General features: G+C 37.4%; 1 protein-coding gene across 2 annotated transcripts in view; it reads right to left on the reverse strand.

The window, feature by feature from the left end:
- Positions 1-4714: 4714 nt before the first annotated feature.
- LOC127442509 (piezo-type mechanosensitive ion channel component 2) overlaps positions 4715-24982 on the reverse strand; it is a 133213-nt gene continuing 112945 nt past the window's right edge. For both annotated transcript variants that reach the window (XM_051700599.1, XM_051700600.1), the window contains 15 exons: positions 24505-24763; positions 23429-23611; positions 18861-19149; positions 18503-18635; positions 18169-18316; positions 16982-17196; positions 16587-16745; positions 14090-14237; positions 13392-13580; positions 11284-11376; positions 10945-11117; positions 10208-10339; positions 7111-7190; positions 6769-6976; positions 4715-6107 (listed from right to left, as the gene is read on the reverse strand). In XM_051700599.1, the coding sequence (XP_051556559.1) occupies positions 5855-6107; positions 6769-6976; positions 7111-7190; positions 10208-10339; positions 10945-11117; positions 11284-11376; positions 13392-13580; positions 14090-14237; positions 16587-16745; positions 16982-17196; positions 18169-18316; positions 18503-18635; positions 18861-19149; positions 23429-23611; positions 24505-24763 (2662 nt within the window). In that variant the 3' untranslated portion in view covers positions 4715-5854. The remainder of the gene's footprint in view (positions 6108-6768; positions 6977-7110; positions 7191-10207; positions 10340-10944; positions 11118-11283; positions 11377-13391; positions 13581-14089; positions 14238-16586; positions 16746-16981; positions 17197-18168; positions 18317-18502; positions 18636-18860; positions 19150-23428; positions 23612-24504; positions 24764-24982) is intronic.

A 24982-nucleotide genomic window follows, 5' to 3' on the forward strand; every position in this document is an offset into this window, starting at 1 on the left:
GTAGTTTAATCCAAGTGTTGTTGAGAGATGTAAACAATTAAAAAATCAATATATACTGTTCCATCACTGTCTACTACTAAAGGTCGTTTCAAACTGTGCGATTCAGTATGAATTCTGATGAATTCAGCACAGATTAATTAGATCAAAGGAAACTGGGAAAATACATTTAGAGGACTCTAAAGCTAAAAAATTTTATACCCTCACATTTGAAACTAAACATGATTTTTTGTCTATGTGGGTTCAATCCAATCAGATCAGCCCAGTGTGTTTTTTGTCTCTTCTGTATTGGTTTTAATAATGATGAAGATAGATGATTATAAACATGTTTTATTTATTGTAAACACAGCAATAAACATGTCTCCTTTTTGTCCTTTTTTATTTTTTTTTATTTTTTATTAAATGTGTAACATTTAGCATGTTTACATGCGCACCACTACGCTGATAACGATTAAAAAAATGCACCTTTTAAAAAAATAAATAATTAAAAAAAATCATCTTATTCTAAACAGCATGGGCAAGACACTTCACTTGTCCACATTGGAAGGCACGGTCACTTTTACCTTTGCACGGTCAAATTCCGTAAGCGAAGGCAGAGTGTGAGGTTGTCTAATTTTAATAATTCACTTTTAATCAGCCTACATTTGATATACAATCGGTAACTCTTCCAGTGTTTTCGGAAGAGAGGGAGAAGGAGAGGGGGAGGGTTGTGAAATTGCACACAGACCTGATACTCATCATTAGCCAAGTGAGAATGGAGCGGTCTAAATCAGCATTTGACCACTGGATGTACAGAGATAATTTCACTTTTAAGGCGACACAGGAAAACACATCACTGTGCACTGTGTAAACTCTGCCTTCCAAAGGTTAATATCCTGTCAACTGCAAAGGATTAAACATCAAATTTAAGAAGCATTTGAAAGTATGTTTGCATGTTTTCTTAACCCTTGTGCGCTGTTCGTTACGAGTGCATTCTTATGGTCTTTGGGGTCAAATTGGTTCTGAAAAAGAAATGTAATGGGTTATTTATTTTTTTCAATAACATTAATACTTTATCATAGTTATAAGAGTTATATGAATAATATTTAGCTTGACAGGTCCAATAAGTGTTACCATAATGAAATACTGATCAAAACTGTAAAAGATTTCGATGTTCGAAAAGACCTTTGCTATGTCACTACTTTAAATATTATGTCAGAAAGATCAAGCGACTATTTTTAAAGGGGGAAATGTCACAGCATTTCACAGCTGAACAGACCCCTACAGAAATCTATAAAGACGCTGACTACCACCCCTGGAGTCACGAGTTTGAATCCAGGGTGTGCTGAGTGACTCAAGCCAGGTCTCCTAAGCAACCAAATTGGCCCGGTTGCTAAGGAGGGTAGAGTCACGTGGGGTAACCTCCTCGTTGTCGCTATAATGTGGTTCTTGCTCTTGGTGGGGCACGTGGTGAGCTGTGCGTGGATGCTGCGGAGAATAGCGTGAAGCCTCCACACTCGCTATGTCTCCGTGGTAATGCGCTCAACAAGCCACATGATAAGATGCACAGATTGACGGTCTCAGACTGAGATTCGTCCTCCGCCACCCGGATTGAGGCGAGTCACTACGCCACCACGAGCACTTAGAGTGCATTGGGCATTGGGCATGTCATATTGGGGAGAAAATAAAGGGGAGAAAATGTTTTAAATATAATAACTACAGTCTTGACCAACACAAAATAGGTATCGTCTGAAAGCTTAAAAGCTGTACTTTCCAACGCATGCAGGCACTATGACCAAAACGAACAAGTGCTTTGAAATTTGCAGACAAATCAGAAGTGTTCCGTTTTGATAATTTATTAAAAAAATAAAAAAAATTGCACTGTATTATTGCAATCAGTAAAATCATCAAACTGATCAAATAGCCATGTGTCATACGTTGTTGGAAAGCTCTCAAAGAGTAGAATACAACCAGCCTATTTGTTTTACTCACAGACAAAAGTATAGCAAATAATAAATAATTATATGCCTTTGACAATTTTGCTGGTGTTGCTTATATCCCGTGTTTTTGCTTATAACTTCATGAAAAATAAATGGAATCAGATGCATAGATCTTTAGATAATCCACATGAAGCACAATGTTACATATGGCCACCAGGAGATGGCGCCAAGTACATGACACAGACTCAATGCAGACTCATTGAGACAAAAGGCACTCATTCTGGGAAATCTCATTACTAAAATCATGTCTGCATGCTGTGCAAACTTTTATTCATTGCTGTGTTTGCATGTGTCATTAGCTCTTATGCACAATTATTATGTTTTATTTGTTTGGAGAGGCTACTGGACACATGGAGACGTTTTTGGACACTATGATAAATTATATTTTTAATGCTATAACTTTTGATTGCTTTGTCGTATCAACACAAAATTTTTCTCAGATACAGTTTTTTGTAGCCACCTTATATACACCCAGAATTATATCATCTCAAATAAGAAGAATAAGAAAAAAAGTCAATTTTTGGCTCAATTGTTTTTATGTGAAGTTTCATCAGTTTCTTAAGCTGAGAGTCTCAGAATAGTCTATATCAATAAAACATTTGATAAGTTTTCTTTACAGTGAAACCAAACACTTGACCCTTCTTGTTTTGTTTTGTTTTGTTTTTTGTCAAGTTATAAGCCTTTCATTTTGGATATGCCACTGAAACAGGAAATATTTAAAAACACCTTCAGAGCTTAAAGGGCCAATTTTTGCATTTTTTCGCAACCACTTTAGATTTAAAACCATTGTATTTTTTTTTCCAGTTGTAGGTAATATACAGCCCAATTAAACTGCTTCATACATCCCTTTTACATTTAAAATATCTGAGAAAAAAGTAGACTCGAAAATAAAACGACATTTTGTCCTTTATATGTGTGCTTTATTGAAGTTAATAAACTCCTTTAAACCCATTTCCTGTTTCATCCAGGTACAGAGTTAACTTTTTCCACCCAATTTTCTTGTTGCTGGAAAAGTTATGCACACATAATGAAAGCGTTTCATGTCAAACATTAGTTTTTCATTCATGCTACATTGTTTTTAATGCATAGTTTGGAGATGGAGGTTTTTTTGGACTCAAAACATTCAGTTTTCTCCATAAGCATCACAACACAACCACAATCCATCAGAGTGGAGTTCACATTAATAGTCATATCGTACATTTTCCAATGTTAAACTATGGCAAATGGAGTGTACAACCTAACGAAGACTCCACTGGTACAATATATCCATGATACCCTGATCCAGAGAAAGCTCTTTCCTGAGTATGGCTGCCAAAGGTGTACGATATAAATGTATTTCGTATTCTTGACTGTAGCCCCGCCAATCATATTGCTCAAATAAATAGATGTAGTACAAATGTAAGTCAGGTTATTCCCCATGTACAAACAACTTTCTGACGAGCACAACTCCCAGGCTTTGCAAAGCATATTTAATAGCACTAACTATCTATGAATCTCTCATGCCTTCAAGGATGTAGTCTACCTGTTAATAACTAATTATTATTATTATTATTATGTTTCCAAGTTACATGTTTTACCTGAATGGTCATTGAGCCTCATTCAGGAAACACAAACAGTACAAATTTGTGTGAAAATTTTTCATTAAAACATTTTCATAGGATTTGTCACATTGTGACAAATTCCGTACTATTTTCAAAAATGGTTTCATGAACAATTTGCACCAAAACAAATTTACACTCGTGTTTTAAAGAATGATGCCAGACCGATTTTGTGTAAATTGGAAAAGCTTTTTTAACGTTTAATTGTAAAAATGTACATGATAATGGTTTTACCAAAAATTTGCACAGATTCATTTAGCTTGTGTTTCATTAATGGTTTCCAATGACCAGAACAAATTTCTGTGAAAAATGTTTGTATAACATTTTACGTAAATTATTGCATTTTAAACATTTACGCAAAAAATGGTTCCTACGAACAGTTTATACTGTATTTTGTTTCTGCTCTTGTTTCATGAATGAGACCACATGACCAGACCAAAATTATTAGTAAATAATTCCTGCATTGTAACAATTTTCATGAGAATGGTTTTATGAACAATTTACACAAATTCGATCTGCTCGTGTGTTTTATGTATGAGGCCTAATAACCAGAACACATTTTTGTGAAAATTATTTGTAAAAAACATTTTTACGTAAAATGTTGATTTGTAACAATTTATGCGAGAATGTTATTATGAACAATTTTTAAAGAATTTTGTTTCTGTTTGTTTCATGAATGAGGCCTAATAACCAGATCAAAATTCTGTGTAAATGAACGAAAAAAAAAAAATCACGTAAATTGTTGCATTGTAACAATTTACGTAAGAATATTTTTACGAACAATTTTTACAGAATTTTGTTTCCGTTTGTATTTCACGAATGAGGCCTAATAACCAGGTCAAAATTCTGTGTAAATTAACGGAAAAAAAAAACACGTAAATTTTTGCATTGTAACAATTTACGCAAGAATGTTTTTACGAACAATTTTTACAGAATTTTGTTTCCGTTTGTATTTCACGAATGAGGCCTAATAACCATATCAAAATTCTGTGTAAATTACAATAAAACAATTACATAAATTATCACATTGTAACAGTTTACACGAGAATGTTTTTAGGAATAATTTTTACAGAATTTTGTTCCGTTTGTGTTTCATGAATGAGAACTAGTAACCAGATCAAAATTCTGTGTAAATTGTAAAAAAAAAACAAAAAAAACAAAAAACAAAAAAACAATTATTGCATTGTAACAATTTACACGAAAATGGTTTTACGAACAATATACCAAATGCGTTCTGCTCGAATTTCATGAATAGGGCCTAATGACCAAAACAATTCTGTGGAAATTGATCATAAAAAAAAAAAAGACCCAATTTTTTGCATTGTGATTATTTATGCAATTGTAGTTTTATGTAATTTACACGTTTCATGAATGAGGCCCATTGTGTTAATAATAGTAATCCAGAATTGCTGAAATTGCTGTAAATTAAAGTGTGATAACAATCTCCCTTGAATAACGAAAAAATTCTAAATACTTCTACAGGTCTTATAAAACACTAAAAGTCCTTTGTTTGTCCCAAATCTGTATTCATAAATTACGGACGATACATTTAAAGTCTCAAAGGAAGATAGTTTGTACTATTGGGTACGTTCCTTTTCGTACTATGTCGTACACGAGAAAAAAGTTGACGCCTCCATGTGATGAAATGATCCGTTAGTATTCCTGAGAAAGGTGATGAATAATGATCATTTAGTTGATTGTACAAATTAAATAAGGCATATAGACTGTCACGTAATTCACAGCTCCCCGTTGGGCCTTGGTTTTGCTTTCTGTAAAACTCAGACGTTGCATTTTTTCGTCCAAATTCAGAAAAACCAACCATAAAAAAATCAAACCAACGAGTCTGAAGTAGGTTCGGTATATCTTGTCTTGATCGCGGCAAGATTTTAATCTCTCCTCCATGATTCAGAGGGTCATGAGGTCATCAGGACTGCCCCCATATTGCATGCAATCCCAAAGGTCAAAGGTTGTATTCAAAGTGACGCATGCCTGAAAGCCCCAAAGTTCATCACTTATCAAGAGTAAGCCCTTTAAAAAAAAACATTAGAGATTACAATCCAGAGACCATGTCCACTAGGTGAAAACAATAACGCTGTTGTCCAGTCATGTGCTATAGTGTGAGTGCCAGTGTTTTATCAGAACAATGGTTCTTCAGTTCAGTCCAACTGTATACTCACAAACCCGCAAGGAAATTGGGAGAAATTCCTGCTTTGTGCTTTTTGTGATTAGCTTGGAGCTCGTTGCACTTCCGAGTTAATCCGAAGGTGACCAGCCTCATCTTCACTCATTCTTCTCTCTGGTCCATTTAATCATGGTTTCTGGAGAGCGGTAGAGGAAGATGAGCTTGGAGTACAGGTCTTCCTCCAGGTCCAGTTCGCCCGTCTCTCGGACCAAGAAGATGTCGGTGCAGAGTTTGAGGATGCGGTCCACGTTTGGCAGCTCTTCGAACATGATGGTATGCGAGATTCCGCTGAAGAACTCTCGCACAAACTTTCCAATAACCAGAACCACCGACATGTACAGACCCATGATCCTGCATACAGGCAAGTTACGTTCAGCTCAACACCATCCAAATAAATTCAATTCAGTTTAACAGAATAAACACATTACCTCCTCACTCAGATTCATTCAATTGAACCTTAATTAAAAATATTAAGGTTATTCATTTAATATATTAAAGACACTAGGAGTGGAGTTACACCATGTCTTAACCAGGAGCATTTCAAAGCATCAAGTGATAAATCATATCTCAATATAAACTATTATCCTAACCAGCCACAACTGCAACCGTGACTGGCGACAAGATATTTTGTCAGTTGTCTTCTATTTTCATTGCACTGTGTTGGGTAGCTCCACCCACAATGAAATCTCATTGGTCCAAACTGCATTCCATATAGCTGTACTGTATGTTAAATGTCAATTTTATTTCAATTTAATGTGATTATGTTGCTTCATGCTGCTATCACTGTCATTAAAAGTGAAAAACAATTACTTGACATTGACATTTATCAGGAAAATAAAAACTTTGTATTTAGTTGACAGCTTATATTTTTTTCTACCAATTATTACAGTAATAGTAAACCTGAAGAAAACATTTTCAACTGAATTAAAATGTATTTGTAGTCATTAGAATGCATGATGAAAAATGAATAAACACTAAACAGAAACAGTAATGTGATTGTTTTGTTACTTACCCGTATCCAGCTAGAAATCCCAGACTTGGTGGACTGACTTGGTCACTAAAGACATAAATCTCCAGACCAGAATCGTTTTGTGTTTTGCCTAATTCAGCATTCAGCGGTCCAGGTTCTGTCTGATTCACGATCCACCACTCCTGAACACCCTTGGAACTATTTTCTTCTGACTTCTTAAGAGACAGCGTGATGTCCATTAATTGTTTATCTTAGAGACAACATTGATGGGTGAAGAAGAGAAAGAGGCATTTTGTAAGTCTCATGATGGCTGTAGAACAACACACAGTAGCAAACCTAGCATTTGTAAAGGTCTGAATATGATAAAGATAACTGGTGTATTACTGGGGTAAAGCTGGTCAATAGGCTTGGAGTTGGAATCGCTTGGTGCTCTGATGTATCTTGGAAAAATATTTTTGATGACCCTAAAAATCAAAAAACAAACAAAAAATTAACCATTAAGCCCATTTTTATAAATGTATAGTAAAAGAGTAGTTAGAGCCAGACTATCAGCACAAAGTCTGGTCCACTTTGCAGATTCTCTCAGCTTCAATTCAAGTAACATGGTTTTAAATGCCTAATTGCCACTGACATGCACACACACACACACACACACACACACACACACACACATTCACATACATATTAAAATGGCATCCACACATTTTTAAGTGTGGCTCAAGTTTCCAAACACTTTTTAGGGCCACTTTAAAGCAGTCAACAAGTGTCCAGGACAGAGAGCTCTAACCAGGACAGAGAGGGAAGTGGACAGCCCAGATGCACAACAACAAGACAAGCACATCAGAGTCTCTAGTTTGAGAAACAGACTCCAACAGGAGCTAAACTGGCAGCTTCAATGATCAGTATCCCAAACACATGCGTTTCTGCAAGTAGAGGATTCTTGAATGAACGGAAAGTTTGAAGAATAATCTAAATAAAAACAGTTATTTGGAACATTATAAATGTCTTTCTTGTAGTTCTTGGTCAATTTTATTCATACTAAGTGAACAGCAGCATCAATTAAGGCTGCTCTTAAAATTCTATGTTAATATGCAATGCCGCATAAAAGCCAGACTAAATTATGCCTGCTCTGACCCATCTCAGAAACAAAGTAGCATCAGAACTGCCATCGATACTAGGGACTGTTTAAATGAAATGCAGCATCTGGGCAGCCTTAAAGGGATAGTTCACCCAAAAATGAAAATTCAATCATTGTTTACTCACCCCTGTGTTGTTATAATGTCCTGGTTACTTTCGTAACCTCCGTTCCCTGATGGAGGGAACGAAACGTTGTGTTGATGTAGTGACTCTTGGGAGCCCCCAAGAAAAAAGGCCAATAGGAATTGGCGAGTGAAATTTGCATGCCACTCCCCCGGACCTACAGGTATGAAAGGAGCTGGTATGCAACCACTCATTCAGGTTTTGTGCTGAGGAGCCTAGACAAGGTCCCGGCCATTTCAGTGGGTAGTTCAGCGTTGTGGCAAGAGGGACACAACGTCTCGTTCCCTCCATCAGGGAACGGAGGTTACGAAAGCAACCAGGATGTTCCCTGTCTGTCACTCACTCAACGTTGTGTCGATGTAGTGACACTAGGGGTCCCTATACAAAACGCCACAACTAGCTGAACTGTGTTATGTGGACTGGCGGTGCAAGATGGGCAGACCGCTGTGTGCCTCGTAGCCAGCGCACCAGGCCATCACGTAACCTCCCTCAACGCTCTTATGAGCATCAAGTGGTCCTTCAGGAACAAGTCGACTGCCCAACAAATAGGGACAAGCTAGCCCAGCCGTGGCCTCTTTTCCTCTTTTTTTCTCCCCAAAAAGAGTGGAATTTGTTAACTGACTGGGGGCCATAAATGTCTACGTCAGGGGGGTGTCACTCCCAAGGGGAAGGCACCGCGGAGACCACACCCCGCCCAGAGAAGGGGGGGTATTTCGAGTGGAAATACGTCACATCGTCTTACCGAGTCTTGTCAGAAGAATGTCACGTGGAGAAGTTGCATGATAGGTCCTACCTGAGGGGGGAAGAGTTTCTACAAGCATGGTGACTGGGGGCCAGAGGGGCCTCTGCCCAAGGAAAACGCAGTTTACCGACAGGGAAACGATTTAGCGGAAGATATATCACATGGGGTCACCTATGGGGAACCAGCGCATGTGGAGCACCTTCCCCAGTACAGGGCTTAGTTAGCACATGTACTGGGCCGGCAGCGAGTTTCTCTACAAACTCGTCTGCCACAGGGCTAAGGAGGAAAGTCATCTAGTGATCCAACTTGTGAACACGACTGGGAGTCAAAGGCGCACGTCTTCACCTCATGGGAGGGGAAAGGCACTATACGCAAGCGGTACACCCGGCCAGCTGTCCCGGAACTTACCTATTAGGACCTGACAACACACGGGATGAAACCGGCTCAACCCGGAGATTATAGAACCTCGCAAAGGTGTTGGGTGTCGCCCAGCCCGCTGCTCTGCAGATGCCTGTCAAAGAGGTGCCACTGGTCAGGGTCCAGGAGGCCGCTACACTCCTAGTAGAGTGGGCTCATAGCGCCACGGGGGGCAGCACGTCCTGAGTGTGTTATGCCATCACAATGGCGTCAATGACCCAGTGGGCAATCCTCTGTTTGGAGACAGCGCTTCCTTTCCGCTGTCCGCCAAAGCAGACAAAGAGCTGCTCGGAGCTTCTAAAGCTCTGTGTGCGATCCAAATAGATGCGTAAAGCACGCACCGGACACAGCAACATCAAAGCTGGGTCTGGGGGTGAACTGACTGAAGGCGTTCAGACAGAAGACAGTGGTTCCACTGAAACTTTTTCAGAGGGAATGAACAGGCTGGGCATAGAAATGCATCAATTCTTCAACTACAAACTCTTCAGACATGTTTAATATGTTCTGTTCTCTGTTTTGTGTGCAGCTGTGTTGTTTTTTGTTTTTTTGTTGTTGTCATGATATTTATTTCAGAATTTACTATTTAAAAGTATAATTTCATATTTTCTTATTTCTATATTCATAATTTGATATGTAAAACATTCATCTCATAATATAATTTATGTATTTGTAATTGCTGTGTAAATGCATTTATGCCATCTCTGAGCAGCAGTGAATAGTCTGTGTAAATACACCCACATGCCACTTAAGATGCAATTTCTGTCATCTTTGCAGTGTAAAGATGGCTTTAGTGTTGTCTGTTATTTCATAGTTTCGATGACTTTACTATTATTCTAAAATGGGGAAAACAGTAATAATAAAGAATGAGTAGGAGTGTCCAAAATTTTGACTGGTACTCTATACAGTATATATATAAAGAGAGACAGAGAGAGAGTGAGAGAGAGAGAGAGAGAGAGAGAGAGAGAGAGAGAGAGAGGAAGGCATAATGCATAAAGGGAGTTCCTGCACACATGTATTCAAGTTAATAACTGACTAAAGAGAAGGGCTATAATGTAAACTTACACTTTTTGAGGTTTATCTTCCTTGTTTACAGTGTCATTTAGTAGTTTCCCCAGTGCTTGTCTAGTGTCGTTGTCGAGGTAGGTGATGTGTTTGCCTGTGGCAGTTTCAGCTTTGGCACCTAAACTGAGATTCCTAATGGACAAAAACAACAATATAGACAATACAGGCAACACTTTAGACAGATTTAATGAAAAATCTGGTAACGAGAATGTCAGTCTTAACTGTTTTACAGATTTAACATCTCTGTTCGGACCATCAGCATTTTGTTTTTTTGTTTTTTTGTACGCATATCAACATTCTCAAGCCAAAGTGAACTTCCAGCTGCGTCTGAATGCTGAAAAATGCTGCTTTTACATGCTGTATACAGATTTAGAAAGGCCTCAATGCATGTCCGAATCCAATATTTGCATCACATCCTGTCTGTTGAGATGGCTTTATCTAGTCGGTTTTGAAGGCAGTATAGATGTGACCTTTACCTTAAAAAATAACATCACCAAATGATTTTCATCACATTCTTTTTAGTGAATGAAAAACATACAGCCTGACCAGTATAGTCTGATTCCTGAATAAAAACTGAACTTATATGACTTATTTGCTGAACCATAGGTTATTACTTTGGTCATGTCTGACTCTAAATTAATTTTTTTTAATAAATTAGACTCGCTGTTGTAAATATTTGCTCTGTAGCTCTATGTAAACATCATCATTTTATGTTAATGAGGTTAAGTCCTCTGTACCTCTGTATGGACCAGGTAATGGTAAGTGGAAAGTATTCCTTAGTCCCTGTGAGCATCTCAATGAGGTTCGCCCTGCTGGGAGGGCTGATGGTCCACAGTGAGTTAGAACTTCCTTCCAGATCTACTACTGTTAAGTCCTCATGAACATACGCTTCAAGGAACAGCATGGCACCCTACAGGAGAAAAAAAACTTCTTTACCCTCAGAAACAATTACGGATGCACAATTTACCTGTGAGTATATTTACATCGGACGCTATTACCTTTTTACATCATTGTCCAAGCAAAGGACCCCAGGTAATTTGATAATGAACACTAGATAAACTATTTAAACTACTTACTGCATTAGAGCTGTAGCCACTTTTGAATTTCTCAAACTTATCGATACTGATGTTCTTTAAATGGGTCTGCTGAGCACTCATTGTGAAGATCGGCTGCAAAACAAAACAACAGAACGTATCAAACAAGAAAACGGAGAAACAAAGACATTAAAGCTGATGCTGTGATGGTGTCATTTTTTCGATGTGGAAATACTTTCTCGTATCCCAGTTTAATACGCAGAGACAACAATAAGTAAGCCATTTTTTGGTTGATTTTCCTGAAAAGTGTAAACATTGTGTCTCTGTGGTGCTTTCAAAACAGTGCTCTGCTTGTTTGAGCATCCCGACCAGACCAACACAGCAACACTGGCTCAACCAATAGTGTGAGTTTGGGGAAGGACTATCTGTTTTATAATTTATAAAAGCAGTTTTAATTTTTTTTTCTGTTCGATGACATTAGTGGTGCAGAAATTACACATGTCAACTATCATTTTCGATGGTTACCCTTCCCACAGAAAAAAAAAGAAAAAAAAAAAGACTCCAGTAATCTCACATGTCTCCTCGAGTTTCAGAAAAGATCTCAACAATGTCTCAAACTGTGCTCAAATTTTCCAGGATGCCAAAGTCTTCAATCAAAAGTCACAGATCTCAATATGAACTCAAACATTACTCATCAAATTCTTCCAAGGTTAAATTATATGAGCTGTACTATCCACATTCATTTTATATCACTATACTCTCACTGTATGTCAACAATTGACTCATTTGTGTCTAATTGTATTTCTTCAGCTGAACTTTAGGATAAACATTATAGAGCATGTTCATACTTAAATTAGATAACTATTATATAATTGTAGGAGGAACATCTGAGACAAGGTTGATGCCTAAATGAGACTCAATGAAGTCTCCTGAGCTATAAATGAGCAACTCTGAGCAATAAAATATTTGCTCTCTTATAAGGAATTTAGGATAAACATCCGAGACAAAGTTGATATCTAAATGAGACGTAACTGAGAACATAATGAAGTCACCTGAGCTATGAAAGAGCAACCTCTGAGCAACAACATTTTCACCCTCGTAAGGAATTTTACGAGAAACATCTGAGAGAAGCAGATACCTAAATGAGACATAACTGAGAACTCAATGAAGTCTCCTGATCTATAAATGAGCAACCTCTGAGCAATAAAATGTTTACTCTCTTAAGGAATTTTACGAGAAACATCTGAGAGAAGCCGATACCTAAGTGAGACATAACTGAGAACTCAATGAAGTCTCCTGAGCTATGAAAGAGCAATCTCTGAGCAATAACATGTTTACTCTCAAAGAATTGTAGGAGGATCATCTGAGACAAGTTTATTACCTAAATGAGACATATTTGAGATCTCAGTGAAGTTTCCTGAACTATGAAAGAGCAACCTCTGGGCAATAACATGTTAGAAGAAACATATGAGATAAGATTGATATCTAAATAAGACATAACTGTGGACTCAATGAAGTCTCCTGAGCTATAAAAGAGCAACCTCTGAGCAATAACATGTTTTCTCTCAAGGAATTGTAGGAGGATCATCTGAGACAAGGTTGATGCCTAACTGAGACCTAACTGAGAACACAGTGAAGTCTCCTGAATTATAAATGAGCAACGTCTGAGCAATAAAATATTTACTCTCTTAAGGAATTTTAGGAGAAACATCTGATACAAGACGATACCTAAATGAGACACAACTGAGAACTCAATGAAGTCTTCTGAGCCATGAAAGTGCAACCTTTGAGCAATAACATGTTTACTCTCAAGGAATCTTCAGAGAAACATCTGAGACAAGCCGATACCTAAATGAGACCTAACTGAGAACACAATGAAGTCTCCTGAACTATAAAAGAGCAACCTCTGAGCAATAAAATGTTTACTCTCTTAAGGAATTTAGGAGAAACATCTGCCACAAAGTTGAAACTTAAATAAAATATGACTGAGAACTCCATTAAGTCTTCTGAGCTATAAAAAGAGCAACCTCCGAGCAATAAAATGTTTTCCTCTGGGTTTACTGAATGTAAAACCATGCAACCAACCATGTACTGTAAATTACACAGAGGAAGATTAAGCAAAACTTTGTGGTCTTGAATGTAAAGTGCACCTGCAGTCCGCCAAGGGTAAGAGTGACGGACACGTCCAGTGGCATGTTAACGACTCCTGCTACAGATTTGACGAGCGACATGAAGAGCAGAGGGAACCAGATGATACAGATGAGAAGCATCACAATCATTCCACCCATTCCATACTTTACAACCTTCTTCTTCTTCTGCCCACGTGGCTGAGGGAAACGCTGCAACACAACACAACACACACAAACGTTGGCTCCGTTTCAGAACCTAGTAAGCTGCCTACATAGACAGCATTTTAAAGTATTAAAGACCTGCTCCTGATGCATAGGCTGTTCCCAAATGTAAATGTAATATCTTCTAAGACTTCTCAAAAATTTAAGCAGCATCACATATGTACTTTACAGAGAAGGCAATCCCAGAAAAATGAAAAATATTTAAAATGGACTATTTTACCAACATTAGTGTGTGCAATGTATTTTTACGTTTATTAATGTATTGTGTCTTTACCTTAGCAACTTGTTAACGCCATACTCTCTTGGAATCAATTATGAGTCAAGTCTCCCGTGCGACTCGTGTGAGGAATGCTTTTAATTCCACACACAGTGTTGCTGTCTATGTAACGTAGAGCTTTCCAAATCAGTCACTACGAGGTTTAAATTCAGTTAGGATGCTGCCGGAGAATGTAGTTGCCTATGTAAGATTCAGTAGGGTTTGTTCTGCTCTCTCTCACCTTCTCAGATTCTCTCCAGCATTTGAGGACGAAGATGTGTGCGTAGATGTCCTCTACACAGATCCAGCTGGACAGACTGAGAGATGTGTCTGTCCAAACCCAGTCCATCACGGCTCGCATTTCCGTCAGGAATGGGATCAGACGAAAGCTTGAGTACAAAACATGCACTTAACCAATGATCGTAATACTGTGCATCAGTTAAGTCTGACAATCGACTGTTCTTACTACTGTACTGCACTACAATTTTCGTAAGGGTTAAAAGAATAGGGTGACAAATTTATATTGAACATACATTTATAATTAATAAACACAATTAAAACTAGTAAACACTGAATTGAAATACAGTGATAAAGTACTGCAATTTACAAAATATTTAACACAGTGTGTCCTTTTGATGCCGCACGGAGCTCAAGTGAATCAGTAAATCATTTATGTGAACAAGTTCATTTACTGAACTGTCCGAAAGAACCAGCTCACTAAAATGAAATAGACTTCCCAATGCTAACTGGTATTTTAACTGGTTCATTACATGGACTGTCCAAAAGAACCAACTCACTAAAGTGAATCAGAGTTCCCAATGCTAAATGTATTCCCTGTACACACATGACTGTGTGGCAACACACAGCTCCAATGCCATCATTAAGTATGTTGATGATACGACGGTGGTAGGTCTGATCACTGACAATGATGAAACAGCCTACAGAGAGGAGGAGCACACTCTGACACGCTGGTGTCAGGAGCACAATACACAGTGTATTTTTATTGTATACTGTATATTGTATATTGTGTTGTGTAAATCTGATGTTTATTGCAAATTGGTATATGTCTCATCACTGTCATGACTGCTATGTTGCTCGGAACTGCACCCAAGACTTTCACCCACTGTTGCACTTGTGTATATGGTTGAGTGACAATAAAGGGATTTTATTTTATTTTATTTGATTAAATACAAGTGAATTGTTTATTTTAATTGGTTCATTTACTTGAAATGTCCGAGAAAAAAAAAAAAAAAAAAACTCAATAAAATGGATCAGAGTTCTCAATGCTAAATACAAGGAAATCGTTTATTTTAAACAGTGCATTTACATGATCTGTCCAAAAAATTAAAAAAACTGACTCACAAAAATGAATCAGAGTTACCAACACTTAATACAAGTGAACCATTTTTTTTAACCAGTTCACTTACATGAACTGTCCGAAATAACCGACTCACTTAAATGAATCAAAGTTCCCAGCGCTAAATACTAGGGAATCGTATATTTGAACTGGTTCATTACATAAACTGTCCGAAAGAACCGACTCACTAAAATGAATCAGAGTTCCCAGCGCTAAATACTAGGGAATCGTATATTTTAACCATTTTTTTTTTTTTTTACATGAACTGTCCGAAAGCACCGACTCATTTAAATGAATCAAAGTTCCCAACGCTAAATACAAGGGCATTGTTTATTTTAACTAAAATTAATAGAAGTTCCCAAAGCTAAAAACAAGGGAATAGTATATTTGAACTGGTTCATTACATAAACTGTCCAAAAGAACCGACTCACTAAAATGAATCAGAGTTCCCAATGCTAAATACTAGGGAATCATTTATTTTAACTGGTTCATTACATAAACTGTCCGAAAGAACCGACTCAATGAAATGAATCAGAGTTCCCAATGCTAAATACAAGGGAATCGTTTATTTTAACTGGTTCATTACATAAACTGTCTGAAAGAACCGACTCACTAAAATGAATCAGGGTTTAAGAGAGAAAGACGGTTTAGGTGAGCGTGTTTGATTTCTCCCTCAACTCCATTGCTGCATTTGCAATACAATGTGACAAATGTAGCATTTTGTGACATTACAGTGCTAATTGTTGTAAAATGAAGCTCAATACTGGAAAAGTTACACTATTGTAAAAATAGCTTTGCTAATGTCACACTACTGAAAAATGTAGTAAAGTTAGTAGCAACTTATAGTTAACAACTCCCCAACACTGGTTGGCACAGGACACTGTTCTCATTATGTTTGGATGAGAAATTTGCATCATTTATCAAGCCTAGATGCAGCGGTGTAGTTTGTCATGTTTAGCGCAAGACAAACATAAATACTGTATATAAGATATACATAGATTTTTAGGGCTGTCAATCGGTTAAAAATTGTAATCGATTTAATAACATGATTATTAATGAATTTTCACTTTTGCATTTACACATTTAGACATTTGCTGTATGAAAGACACAGCATAAACACATTTGCCCCGTGAAAAAGTGTGGGGGACGAACTTTGGTTTAATTGAAAGTGAGGGGAACACGTCTCCCGCATCCCCTACGTATTCTACGCCCATGCCTCGATGGAAACAATTCACTGAGCATTTCCTGCCAATTGATGTTCATAGATTTTAACATCTTAAGTTGTTAAAAAAGCAGTCTCTCAGTCCTCATCTTTTATCTCTGATAGAGGAAGCTGGAACAGATTCTGTGAATCTCATGCAACATCCATCTCTAAACTCACCCCTGAAAGAGGAAGAGATTGGCATAGTTGTAGCTCTTGGTGAGGAAGTTGCCCAGGATGCGAGTCGGATAGCCACATCGAATCTGATACGCTGACAGGCTGAAGTAAATACACTTCACAAAGTACCACAACTGAGCTATAGTGTTCTGACTGAAACGCCTGCGAATGAGAGATAAAAGACATGAGCAGAACAAGTCTTCACACCATTTTGCCTAAAGTATCATATTTTAAAGATATTTTGATATTTGTACTGACAAACACACTGACTGCAAAAAAAATTGCAGTGAAGAAAAATACAAGCTTCAAATATCTGTGTTTAAACACTTCAGAACGCTTGCCCCATTAACTTCCATTGTTAGTGTCTTGGTAGTTAATTCCTCCCAGCATTCCTTTACCTCTCTGTGATTCCCGGCAAGATGAAAAACATCCAGAAATGGATTCCGAACACCAGGATGACCTGAAAAACCACTTTCCCCATCACTGTCTTGCGGAGATACAGGGCTCGATCCACCACCATAGTGCCAAACTGGATCAGAACCATGACAAGGAACGGTCCAGGAACTTGATCTTCTGACAGAGATGAAGTGATGTCAGCACCTCCCTGATGTTTCTGTGAGACGAAGAAAAAAAGGGATAGTTCATGTAAAAATTTGAATGCTGTCATCCTTTAATCACCCTCATGTCGTTCAAACCTGTATGACTTTTCTTTTTTTTTTTCAGATTTACATTTACATGCTGTAAGCATATATATATATATATATCATGTGTCTAAAATGTATTTAAAGCTCCACTACCATGTTTTGGGCTCTCTATCGACATCTGTGGTTGAAACATAAATTTGCAAGTTGCAAAGTTGCAATATTGGATATAACGTTACACAACTAAGGTTAGTAAGCAAGTTATCACACTACAATGATGTTAACATGTATAATGTTTACGTCTTTTAAAATGATGAGTATTTTAATGTTTACGAATTGGCCCCATTTACTTTCATTGCAATTGCCTTACTGTAACCACAACATTTGCCTTTCTTTAAATGAACGAGGGACAAATTTATTCATTTTTATGCCGCGAATGACATTAATAGAGCTTAACTTGTATTGAACCCGGAATATTCCTTTAAGAAGTGTTTGGTAAGTAACTTAAAAAAAGTAATCCATTACAAAATACTAATTATTTCACTAAAATTGTAAACAGATAACTTTACTAATTATTTCATTGGAAAAGTAATCAGATTACTAATTACTTTACTTTTAAGTTACTTTCAACTTTTTGCACTCAACAAACTCAAAATAATGTCTATATCTTTCTTGTTTATTTTCTTTCTTGCACCTCACATTTCTCCTTCACAATGACTCGTTATGGGACCATAATTATGTATTCTACATAAATAATATATTAGAAATAAGCATAACCCTATAATGTACTTAAAAGTAATTAAATTAACTGAAAGTCAGTAACTGTAATCTGATTACAAGAATTTAAAATGTAATGCATTACATTACACCCAACTGTACCTTTAAATAAAAAAAATGTAAACACCCTTTCCAAACTTTAAATAACACCAGAACTTCAAATCTACCCCAAATGCCCAGAAGCCGAAGACAATGATGATGAAATCAACTGTGTCGGCCAAAAACATGAAGACGTAGACATCTGTTACTGCGCTGTACTCGGGGTGGATCAGATTAAAGAAGAACTGATGAATGGGCTTATAGATCTCAACCAACCTGAAAGGAGAAGATCAAACAACATACAGACAAAATAGATTGAGAGTTAGAATATCTTTAAAATTCCTTAAGATTAAAAATGAAAGGATGCACATTCCTTAAAGACAACATGAAATGAGTTTCACAAGTCCCTTTTCCTATTCCACAAAAAAACACACACAAATACACAGTCATTCACACACTTACTTTTTGAGGATGTAAACTTTCACTTTGATCATTTGTTCTCGAATCTTCTCAACGATAATTTCTTTACGACTCTTCTGCGGTACTTCCGGCTCGCTGTCTTCTCTACGAATGCTATTCTGCATGCTTGTACTGCCTGTGAACAAACCAGCTAACTAAATGTCACAACAAACAAACTGTAATCAGCAGCAAATGTTGTGTTTCGAACAGTGATGGGGAAGGTCACTTTTAAAAGTAACACATTACAGTAACTGCTGTTAAAGTAAATGGTTACATAGTTACTTTTTATCTTTCTGTTTTAAAGTTTAGGAACTAGCAAAAGAAAAAAAAAAAGTGCTCCTGCAAACTAAAGAGTCCTCACCTCGTTTGGAGTGCACAGATGAACGTCGGGAGAGATGCGACCCCCCGCTGGTGCTCTGTCGTCGCATGTGAGGTCGCTGCTCGGGGTAGCGAATGTGTACATGCACCTGCGACGAATCCACAGACTTTCCAAGACTCATGGATTTGAGCGAGTACGCTGGGGAACTTTTCTTATCTTCCTCAGCTGGAATCACTACCGTCATCATCCCCTCGTCCTCAGACTCATCCCGATGAAGACAGGCCTCCTTCCGAGACAGTTTAGGGTCATCCTCATCCCAAAGCCCATGACACTGAGACAAGGAGAGACAACAAGTCAACTAAATAAATAAACTAAATGAGACTACAAATTAAGCTTTCTTTTTTACGAGGTTCAAATGAAGATTTATTTTAATGCCATTGTGGTGGTCATTGGATTTTTAGGAGAAATTCAAAGTATTGCTAGACTGGAAATGTAATACAATGTTTTATCCAATATTCAGAAAGCTGTTTGAAAACAAACCTTTATTTTTCAATTCCGTTTGGTGGCGCTAGTGTCACAAAAATTACATACTTCAGCTTTAAACTCATGAAATGGTCATTTTGGCCTTTTCTACCTCACTGGTTTTGACCTTCTCAACTATATCCAACAAATAAAATCATACAATAATGTCTTATTTTTGACCTTTGAGTTTTGAATTGATCTACTGAATGAAATATTGCATGTTACATGTTTCATGTTTGATATGATATATGTATGATACCTTGAATTTGATATTGTAGAAAAATATATTTATATATGTAAAACTCACATTTCAGCCATATTGGTTTCGGAAGTATTTTTCCCATTTATTTTTTCCATAGGGATTTCATAAAATCATTCATAAAGGAGTTCTAAGCCATGAACCAAACCAACCAGCTCCGAGGTGAATCACAACATTGCAAACTTCGATTTGGAGCAAAAAAGTATTTGAAAATCGAACAAAAAAATAAAGGTACAAGACTGTTTACTTATCATCTCTAATGAGGGAATGAACAGCTGTACAATCCCATTAAGCATTGCGAATGATGTAATCAAATTAAAGACAATGGAAAAATACATATACATATTTTTTTTTTAATATAAAGTTGTTGATTATAAGAATTTAATAAAATGATATTCAGATATTCAGACTGGTTTAATTCCTATCTCTCAGGTAGGTCCTTCAAGGTAGCCTGGAGAGGTGAGGTATCCAAGCCACATCAGCTACTTACTGGGGTACCTCAGGGATCAGTGCTTGGGCCACTTCTCTACTCTATATACACAACATCACTGGGACCCATCATTCAGGCACATGGTTTCTCTAACCACTGCTACGCTGATGACACGCAACTCTACTTGTCTTTCCAGCCCAATGACACCACAGTGACTGCTCGAATTTCTGCCTGCCTGGCGGACATCTCGGCCTGGATGAGGGAGCACCACCTGCAACTTAACCCAGCCAAGACTGAACTCCTTGTCTTTCCAGCCAACCCTGCTGTTGAACACAACACCACCGTGCAGCTGGGTGCAACTACAGTAACGCCTTCCAAATCAGTCAGAAATCTAGGGGTAACCATTGATAACAAACTAAATTTCACATACCACATCTCAAAGACAGCACGATCATGTAGATTTACACTCTACAATATCAGGAAGATAAGACCCTTCCTCTCTGAACATGCCACACAACTGCTTGTCCAGTCATTTGTCATAACTAGACTGGACTACTGTAACACTCTCATTGCAGGCCTCTCTGCATGTCCAATTAGACCCCTGCAAATGATCCAGAATGCAGCAGCACGTCTGGTCTTTAATCAACCAAAGAGAGAGCATGTTACAGCACTCCTTGTCTCTCTCCACTGGCTGCCGGTTGATGCACGTATCAAATTCAAGGCTCTGATGCTGGCATACAGAACAGTCACTGGGTCTGCTCCAGCATACCTAAAATCATTTCTGCAGAGCTACGCACCCACTAGAAGCCTGCGGTCGGCTAAGGAATGTCGCCTTGTTGAACCAACACAAAGAGGCACCAAAAAACTTTCCTGGACTTTCGGCTTCATCATACCACGTTGGTGGAACGACCTTCCCAACTCCATCCGTGAAGCTGACTCACTTTCTGTCTTCAAAAAACAACTAAAAACACGTCTTTTCCATGAGCACTTAACCAGTCATTAAAAAAAAAAAAGAAGAAATTCCTGTTGCACTTTATTCTGTTTTGAATGCTATTCTGATGCTAGTGAAACTTTGTAATACAGCACTTTTCATACCACTGTCTCCTTAAGATGATTCGCTTATGTTTTCCTCTTTTGTAAGTTGCTTTGGATAAAAGTGTCTGCCAAATGAATAAATGTAAATGTAAATATACAAATAAATAAGTCATTTGAGAGTGTAGGGAGACCATCTCCAATGATTACGTCATTCATAGTGCATCAAGGGAGTGGGCGGTTGCTGCAGAGCCCTTTTGATGCGCTTTTTATACAGTGATTCTCTGATTGGTGCAGCGTTTCTCTTTAGTGTCATGGGTAGTGTAGTTCACCAGATAGTTGACAATGTTACATTTACATTTAATCATTTAGCAGACGCTTTTATCCAAGGCCAACCAACAGAGCATTGCAGTAGTCCAGTCTTGAAATGACCAGAGCTTGGACCAGGAGCTGTGCAGCATATTCAGACAGAAAAGGTTTGATTTTTTTTATTTTTTTTTTTATGAGATGTGGGTGGCAAAATTAAGCTGGTCATCTACCACCACTCCCAGGTTCCGGGCTGTTCTGGTTGGTGTTAGTGTAGTTGAACCAAGATGAAAAGTGAGGTTGTGGTCAACAGATGGGTTGGATGGGATCACGAGGAGTTCTGTCTCGGCAAGGCTGAGCTGAAAGTGGCGTTTCTTCATCCAGGCTGAAATGTCCGAGAGGCAGGCAGAGATACGAGCTGAGAAATGATGTGGTATGATGGCTTTAACAGAACCATATAACATCGATTTACAACCTCGGAGCTCACAGTGTCTTTAAAGTTGTATAAGTTATCGTTAAAAAATAAATTCGCCTATGAAAATATAAATGAGATTTTTACTAGAAACTCTCAATTCTTTATGGTAAGATGGAGAAATTGTAACATAAATGTGAAAAAGCTTCAGCATGACACTGCACTTTCCACTTGGGTACCCTGTGAAATCACAAAACACTATGTCTGTACAAAAAACTGCTAAATTTAAGACCTGGCACCTTCAAAGGAGAGCAACTGAACTCTGGCATATGTTCACTGGCTAACTCAACATCAGAAATTGATTTTAAAATCAATTTTATGGTTTTCAAAGCTTTCAAAACTTCAGTGGTTTTGTTTGTATCCCATAATGGCAGGTGAATTATGTTTCCTGCAGAAAAAAGTCAGGCAGCTATTTACAATTCTGAACAAGACTTTGGAACAGGGGTTAAAACAAAGAAATGATTTCCCCATTTTGGTTTGTTCTGATATAACAGGAAAATAATCACATTTTGTCCTGTGTGGGGGATTGATCAGCATAGAAATCATAACAAGAATAGTATACAGTAGCCTGTATGAAATAAAAAAAGTATCCTTAATATTAACCTGCCTATACCGTTCGGTCATTTTTGACCGAAATTACTTTTTCTGATGTCATAAAAATATCTTTCTTTATCTGAGCAGTACAAGACATGATAGTTTTCCTCCATTTGCCAATTTTTATTTTTTACTTGGTTCAAGTCAAAGTAGTCATTAAAAAAGCGGCACCATTTATTCATTTACTTTGAGTAATACAATTTTGATGTTTGAAATAAATGATTGGTAACAAAAGGATAATTCTACGTCTTCACTTTGTAGCGCCAAGTCAGGTTTGACTGTAAGTTTAATGTACCATTATTGTAAAAACTGACACTCTGACACAAAAAAAAAAGCTAAAGTTTGGCAAATTTTTTTTTTATAATGTCTAAATATATATCCAAATGCATAACTTGTGATACAATTTAGAATTATTTCATAGTAGGTGGCAGCATAGAACACTGGAGCCACCTACTGGCTATTATTGACATAACGTGATTTTCAAGCCATGTTATTTTTATTTTTTACCTGATGACAGCAATCTGCCCCCAATACTGACACATTCTTATATTTTCTTTATGTTTCATCTCAAAGAAGTAAAGGTTTTTTACTGCTGAAATGTGGAAATTGTACTCTGATTAGTCCTTTGGTCTTTTGTTTCATAAAAAAAAAGTTTTCACTCTGGAAAAATCGAAAGGGAGCTTTTTCTCATTGATGTTCTGCAAAAAAAAAACCAAAAAAAAAGGGAAAAAGGTTTGTGTTCGTTTTCTAGTCCCTGCTTTAGAAAACTGAACCGCTTCAAATCATCAAGTTGCAGAATACTCAGCAAAATGACAGCCTTGATCACCATTCACTTTCCTTGAATGAAAAAAGATGCAACGAATGGTGACAAAGGCTGACATTCTGTCTGACATCTTTCATGTTCCACGAAAGAAAGTCAAGTGAATGATGACAAATTTTTCTTTTTTGGGTGAACTATTCCTTTAAGGCATTATGTGAGATATTAAAGTACAAACTTTTAGTATTGATCGATGAAAGAATAGTGCCAGCAGCTGGACCAAGTCATAGTGCACGTAACCATCTTTCTTCTCCACACCGATGATGTTGGGTGGGTGATACGGTTTCTTCTTGCTCACCTCCAAATTCTGGTTAAATGGAAAAAAACTGAACTGGAAAAAGTACTTGATGACGATAGTGACCTACAGGAAAAAAAAAAAGAAAAAAAAGTACTTATCAATTAGAATAAGTTTATATTTCTAGATTAAAAGTTGCATATACAAAAACAATTTGGAAGGATTAGAGCATTGGTACAGAACATTTCTTTTCCATACATATATGTCTCAGTGGCCATTCACACCGAACACATTTTTAGCATCTGTATGTGCTGTTTTTTAATTATTTTTCTAAGTTAACACATACTACTTTTTCAGCCATCTTGGTTCTGGAAGTAATTTCCCATTCATTTTCAAACCAACCAGCTCCGGGGTGAATCACAACATTACAAACTTTGATTTAAAGCAAAAAAGTATTTAAAAGCGGACAAAAAGACAAAGGTACAACACTACAATGCCATGATGCATTGCAAATGACGTAATCGAATTAAAACGATGGAAACATATAAAATGATTGATTTAAAGTTGTTGATTTTGAGTATAGAAACAATATATTTTAATTGTATTGCAAAATATTCAGATGTATGAACATATGTAAGAAGTTTGAGAGTGTAGGGAGACCGACTCCATTAAGTCATTCGCAGTGCATCATGGGAGTGGGCAGTCTCTGTAGAGCTCTTTTGGCGTGCATTAATTGGCGCAATTCTCTGATTGGAGGATCTTTCTTCTCAAGATCATGGGTAGTGTCATTTTTCACCGGGAATTCCGCTATTAAACATGATTTTAACATAAAAAAAAAAAAAGATTGTGGACCATTTGCTTCAAGAAAAACATGTACCATCTTTTAATGTCACCGAAGGAGAAAATAAATGGGATTTTTACTTCTAGAACCAGACTGTTGCACTCTAATACATCCCGTTTGGTTTAAACCAAAAGGTAGTGTAATAATTTTTTAATGCATTTACCAAAACAACCCTTACCTCTGTGTAGACGATGGCGGTCATCCAGAACCGTTTGCTGGGTCGAGGGACTGACAGCATCGCCCACAGGAAGATAAGGATGGGCAACACAAGAGTTGCCATGGATGCGGAGATCATATGATTCAGAATGATCACCAGGTAACAGACCATTTCAGAGTGTGCCACCAGCAGGTTATAGAGAGCATAGCAGAGCTGTAGACCCAATGGCTGGGATTTATAAAAACGCTCGGAATTCTCCAGTTCCTCATCATAGAACATTCTGAATGAACAATGGGAAAGTTAAAAGGAAAATATAGATTTAAATATAGATGCAAGCAGCAATTATGAGGCAAAACACACCAATGGCATGACCCAAGGAATCTAAAGAGAGCAGTCACAGGATGATGCTGAATTAATCAAACCTTACAAGCATTTTTAAACATTTCGTTATACCTTTTGACCACAAGGTGGTGCTGGCCCCAATCTATGTAGGTACCAT

Source organism: Myxocyprinus asiaticus, chromosome 6 (genome assembly GCF_019703515.2).
Source record: "Myxocyprinus asiaticus isolate MX2 ecotype Aquarium Trade chromosome 6, UBuf_Myxa_2, whole genome shotgun sequence".
NCBI classification, from domain to species: Eukaryota; Metazoa; Chordata; class Actinopteri; order Cypriniformes; family Catostomidae; genus Myxocyprinus; species Myxocyprinus asiaticus.